Source organism: Phaenicophaeus curvirostris, chromosome 34 (assembly GCF_032191515.1).
Source record: "Phaenicophaeus curvirostris isolate KB17595 chromosome 34, BPBGC_Pcur_1.0, whole genome shotgun sequence".
NCBI lineage: Eukaryota > Metazoa > Chordata > Aves > Cuculiformes > Cuculidae > Phaenicophaeus > Phaenicophaeus curvirostris.
Genome location: NC_091425.1, coordinates 1,560,680 through 1,566,432, shown reverse-complemented (window position 1 = coordinate 1,566,432; position 5,753 = coordinate 1,560,680). Strand labels below are relative to the sequence as shown.

Genomic DNA, 5,753 nt, shown 5'->3' with positions numbered 1-5,753 from the left:
TTGGTTTCGTCAATATTTAATTTCTTCTCCACCAAGTTGAATTCCTTTCCTTGCAAAAATGTATCAGCCCAAAACGGTACTGACAAAGCTCTTCGCTGTCAGGTCTTTATCAGACTTTTGTCACCACAAATTCAGCTCCTTTTGATATGGAACTGAAGAGCTTTCTACTCCAAGCACAGATTTTGATCATCTTTCTTGTTCTTCAAAAGGATGCTGTTCAATGATGGATGCTTGCTAATTGATGCTTGCTGGACGGATGCCAAATCACTACTTGCACTCACTGCACTGTGGAGGAGGAAACACCTCACTCTTACAGCACCAGGTTCTCACAGCCTCCTAACCCCCACCCAGGAGCCATGCAAGTGTTTTTCCAAAGTCCTACCCTTGGCATTGCCCGTTCTCACATCCCACTGCTCAGGAAGAGTCCTAAGGAATGAGAGAGGGACAGGATCTCCCTTCCCAGGGTCTGGGGGTCAGGGCTTATCCACTTGGTTAATGGGGTCAGGGCTTGGTCCTTTGGATTAATGAAACACATCCAGGCTGACTCAGCGTTAGAGACACCTTTACCTTGCTTTTCATCACTGCCTCCAGTTTTCTGCTCTAACTGGGCCCTGGAGATGCTTTCTCAGCAGTGCCCTCAGTGGGACCCATTAACACTACAAGAAACCTTGGAGCTTGAATGTGAGTTTTACTTCTTGAAAGGTTTGTTCTACTTCCTCTCAGGGTGTGAGATTCATGGACTCAGCATCCAACCCACCAGAGGGGTCATTAAAATGCCCTGGGCTGCTCCTCTGCTGCTGAGCTGGGCTGGGCTCCTGGGACTGAGGGAGCTCAGGGCAAGTGGACAGAGCTACAAAGAGCGAGCTCTGGCGAGGAGCAGCTCCTCTGCAAAGACAGCAGGGAGAAGGGAACTCCCAGGGTTTCTCATGGAGAGACCAGCAAGGCAGAGGGAGCTTAAAGGTGGTCAGGAGGATGACTGAGGGCTGACTGGAGGAGAAATCTTCACAGTCCTTGACATGGTAAGTCTGGGTGCAGGACAATTTTGCTGCAGGGAGAAGCTGTGGGTGCAAGAGGCACCTCCTGCAGGAGAGCGTTTTTTGCTGTCCAGAGGTTGCTGCGTCGATCAGGACCATTCCAAATCACCTTAGAAAAACTGAATGGACTGTTCAGTGGAAAGGACAAGGAAGGGATTTGGGATAGGAGTCTCCCAAACCACCTTGAGCCCCTCCTCTGCCTATGGACCAGCATCACCTCTGCTGGCCCCACCAAGTTGTTCTTCCCTCTGGAGCCTCCAAACAGGACCACGTGCCCAGGCAGTGCCCTGCAAACAGGCAGGTTTGTGTAGGGGAGTGCCAAGGGGCTGGGATGGGGTTTGTGAGCAGGGAAAAAACGTGGGACAGGGAAACACATCACTGGAGGAAAACCTCCAGGCAGCAGGGATAGGATCAGGGAATGAGGAGAAACTAAAGCCAGAAAGGTTCTGGGAGGGAGAGTTTACATCCTGTGTTACAGAGATGCCCTTCAGAGAAGCACAGAGATGGTATGAGACACAAAATGCTGTTGGGCGTGTGAATGAGCTGTGTGTGTCCTAGGATGAAAGTGGGTGCTGAGACCTTAGGAAAGGGTGAGACATTGAGTGGTGTGAGGTGGACATTGAGTGGTTTGAGGGTAACACGGGAGTGTGATTCCCCTCGATCTCAGAAACGTGCAAGCCCAGGGCAGCTGGGAACAAGAGCAAGGACAGAGCAGTTCCCCTCCCTCTGCACTGAGCCAGACAATGCTCTCACCTCGCAGGACTCCCTCTTATCTCTCTGAGTGCAGCAGAGGCGCTGATGGAGGCGGGGGTAGGGGGAAGGGGGTAATGAGAAATTACTTTCATTTGGCTTAGAGAAGGCTCCCTTAACTTGTCACTGTCCTTTCCTCCCTCAACAGTGCCCAATGCCTAGATGCAGCAGATGTCCAACAGCAGCTCCATCACCCAGTTCCTCCTCCTGCCATTCGCAGACTCACGGGAGCTGCAGCTCTTGCACTTCTGGCTCTTCCTGGGCATCTACCTGGCTGCCCTCCTGGGAAACGGCCTCATCATCATCACCATCGCCTGGGACCACCACCTCCACACCCCCAGGTACTTCTTCCTCCTCAACCTCGCCCTCCTCGACATGGGCTCCATCTCCACCACTGTCCCCAAATCCATGGCCAATTCCCTCTGGGATACCAGAGAAATCTCATATGAAGGATGTGTTGCCCAATTCTTTCTGTTTGACTTCTTCATTTCAGCAGAGGTTTCTCTTCTCACAGTCATGTCCTATGACCGCTACGTTGCCATCTGCAAACCCCTGCACTACGGGACCCTCCTGGGCAGCAGAGCTTGTGTCCACATGGCAGCAGCTGCCTGGGGTGCTGGGTTTCTCTCTTCTCTGCTGCACACGGCCAGTACATTTTCCCTGCCCCTGTGCCAGGGCAATGCTGTGGACCAGTTCTTCTGTGAAATCCCGCAGATCCTCAAGCTCTCCTGCTCACACTCCTACCTCAGGGAAGCTTGGCTTCTTGTGGTCAGTATCTTAATAGTCTTTGGCTGTTTTGTTTTCATTGTGGTGTCCTATGTGCAGATCTTCAGGGCTGTGCTGAGGATGCCCTCAGAGCAGGGACGGCACAAAACCTTCTCCACGTGCCTCCCTCACCTGGCTGTGGTCTCCCTGTTTATCAGCACGGGCACTTTCACTGACCTGAAGCCCTCTTCGATCTCCCCATCCTTCGACCTGGTGGTGTCATTTGTCTACTCCGTGGTTCCTCCAGCAGTGAACCCCCTCATCTACAGCTGGAGGAACCAGCAGCTCAAGGATGCAACGTGGAAGCTGATAACTGGATTTTACACTGAAGCAATGAACTCCTGAACTTCTGCTTCACTGCAGTTATCATGTGACTCACTAAAGGTGCACACTGCCTTATTTTATTGATGGTGGTGTTGGGTTTTTTTAAGTTTACATTCTCATCACCTTTTTAATTCACTCTCTTCTTTCCATTTGTAACCAAGTAACTGAGTAAACAGCAACCCATGCTCTCTGTATTTCATAGAATCATAGAATCACCAGGTTGGAAAGGACCCACTGCATCATCAAGTCCAACCATTCCCATCAGTCACTAAATCAGACCCCTCAGCATCTCGTCCACCCGTCCCTTAAACTCCTCCAGGAAATGTGACTCAACCCCCTCCCTGGGCAGCCTCTGCCACTGCCCAATGACCCTTTCTGGGAAACATTTTTGCCTGATGTCCATCCTGAACCTCCCCTGGAGGAGCCCGAGGCCATTCCCTCTTGTCCTGTCCCCTGTCACTTGGGAGAAGAGCCCAGCTCCCTCCTCTCTACAACCTCCTTTCAGGGAGTTATAGAGAGCAATGAGGTCTCCCCTCAGCCTCCTCTTCTCCAGGCTAAACACCCCCAGCTCTCTCAGCCGTTCCTCATCAGGCCTGTTCTCCAGCCCCCTCATCAGCTTTGTTGCTCTTCTCTGGACTCGCTCCAGAGCCTCAACATCCTTCTTGTGGTGAGGGGCCCAGAACTGACCCCAGGATTCGAGGAGCGGTCTCACCAGTGCTGAGTCCAGAAGGAGAAGAACCTCCCTGGACCTGCTGGTCACGCCATGTCTGATCCAAGCCAAGATGCCATTGGCCTTCTGGGCCACCTGGGCCACTGCTGGCTCATAAAATCATAGAATAACCAGGTTGGAAGAGACCCACCGGATCATTGAGTCCAACCATTCCTATTAAACACTAAACCGTGTCCCTCAGCACCTCGTCCACCCGTCCCTTAAACCCCTCCAGGGAAGGGGACTCAACCCCCTCCCTGGGCAGCCTCTGCCAGTGCCCAATGACCCTTTCTGGGAAAAATGTTTTCCTAATGTCCAGCCTAAATCTCCGCTGGCGGAGCTTGAGGCCATTCCCTCTTGTCCTGTCCCCCGTCCCTTGGGAGAAGAGCCTCCCTCACCTGGCTGTCGTCTCCCTGTTTGTCAGCACTGCAAGGTTTGCCCACGTGAAACCTCGCTCCATCTCCTCCCCATCGCTGGATCTGGTGGTGGCAGTTCCATACACAGTGGTGCCTCCAGCAGTGAACCCCCTCATCTACAGCTTGAGGAACAAGGAGATCAGTGATGTAGTCTGGAAATTCATGACTCAATGTTCCTAAGAAGCAATAAAGTGTTCCTCAGCTTCTGCCTAGCAGTTCTCATGTAACTCCTCCCAGGCAAAGACAGTCTTTATTTAATTGTTGTTTGTTTCTTAATTCTAAAATCTTTACCCCCTTTCTTATTCACTTTCTGCTTTTTTTACTGACTGGGTGTTTGTTTGAATAAGGAGCTGAGATCCTGTGTATTTAAGCAAAATAAAGGACCCTTCATTGGCTTCTGTTTTCCTGAGTTCTTTCCCCCAAGGCCTCTCTGGAGCTGCAGGAACAGGTCCTGTGGTCATGGGTGGAGGGGACAAACAAGCAGGCAGCTAAATTGGAACAGAACTTCAGCATCCAGGCCAGGATGGCTCCGTACACAGCCTGGAGTGAGTGACAAAGCACTCGGGAAACAAATCCGATCTGAGCGAAGGAGAAGGGGGCAAGGCTGGCACAGTTAAACAAAAACGGGACCACCTGGGCTGGGAACATCTCCCACGTGGAAAATAAGCAGGAATCCTGGGATCTCCCAATCCTAGGATGCGTAAGATCTCCCAATCTCACACACAGAGCAAGGAGCAGGCATCTCCCGATGGAGAGACCACCTGCCTCCTCCAGATCCTGCTGGAGAGTGAGTCCAGAGGGTGCTTGTCCTGGACAGCAGAGAGGTCTCCTAGGACACCGGGCAGCATCACAGAGGATGACATCCCTGAAAGAGGCTTTAAAAGATAGAAATGAGTTTTAGAACCTATAAATAAGGGCTTGGCCTCTAAAACTAAGGTGTTGGAACTCCAATATTAACCTTTGGGCTTTAAAATAGAGGCTCCTAACCTTGGGTTTTAGACACAGAAAACGAGAGTTTAGACCTTCAAAATGTAACTGTGGGTCCCAAAATGTCTATGGGTCCTAGAAAACAGGTTAGAACCCTGGAATTGAAGATTTCAGCCCAAAACATGAGACTTCTGCACTAAAAGGATGGGCGTGGTGCTACAAACTTGTCTTTTGATCCCTCAAGGGAGGAGAATCTCTTGCTTCCAAGAAATGAAGCTCTGGTCCTGAATGCAGGGCTTTAGGCACTCCAGTAGAGGCTTCGAGCCATCAAGGAGGGGGTTGGATACTTTCCATGACAGTCTGGAGCTTCAAAAGGAGGGTTTGGGTCCTACCAGTGGTGCTTTGAAAGTGAAACTGAGGCTTTGAGCCAGGACCTCGGGTTTCATGCCCTGAAATGGTGCTGTGGTACCAAAGACAACAGCTTTGCAGCTTGAAATATACCTGAGAGGCTAAAAATGAGGATCTGGGCCTTTACAACTGCAAACAACTCCAAAAATGAAGCTTTGTTCCCGGAAAAGGAAGCTTTGGAAGCTAGAAAGGAGCTAAAAATAAGGCTTTGGCCCATAACACTGAGGTTTCGGACATCCAGAATCAACTTTGGTCCTTAAAAATTATGCTCTGGGACAATGAAATGTGTCTGTAGACTTAAAAAACGAGGGTTGAGACTCAAAATGTAACTATGGGCCTCCTAAGAAAAGCTATAAGTGTTAAAAGACAAGTTGGAACCCTAAAATCAAGGATTTCCACCCTAAATATGAGACTTGGGGC

At 50.6% G+C, this 5,753-nt stretch overlaps 1 protein-coding gene across 1 annotated transcript; it reads left to right on the top strand.

Annotated features, from left to right (window-relative positions):
- The first annotated feature begins 1,880 nt into the window (after positions 1-1,880).
- On the top strand, positions 1,881-2,894 carry LOC138732636 (olfactory receptor 14A16-like). The gene has a single exon (XM_069879277.1). It carries the CDS (start codon positions 1,947-1,949, stop codon positions 2,892-2,894), a length of 948 nt encoding a protein of 315 aa, XP_069735378.1. The 5' UTR covers positions 1,881-1,946.
- The last annotated feature ends 2,859 nt before the right edge of the window (positions 2,895-5,753 follow it).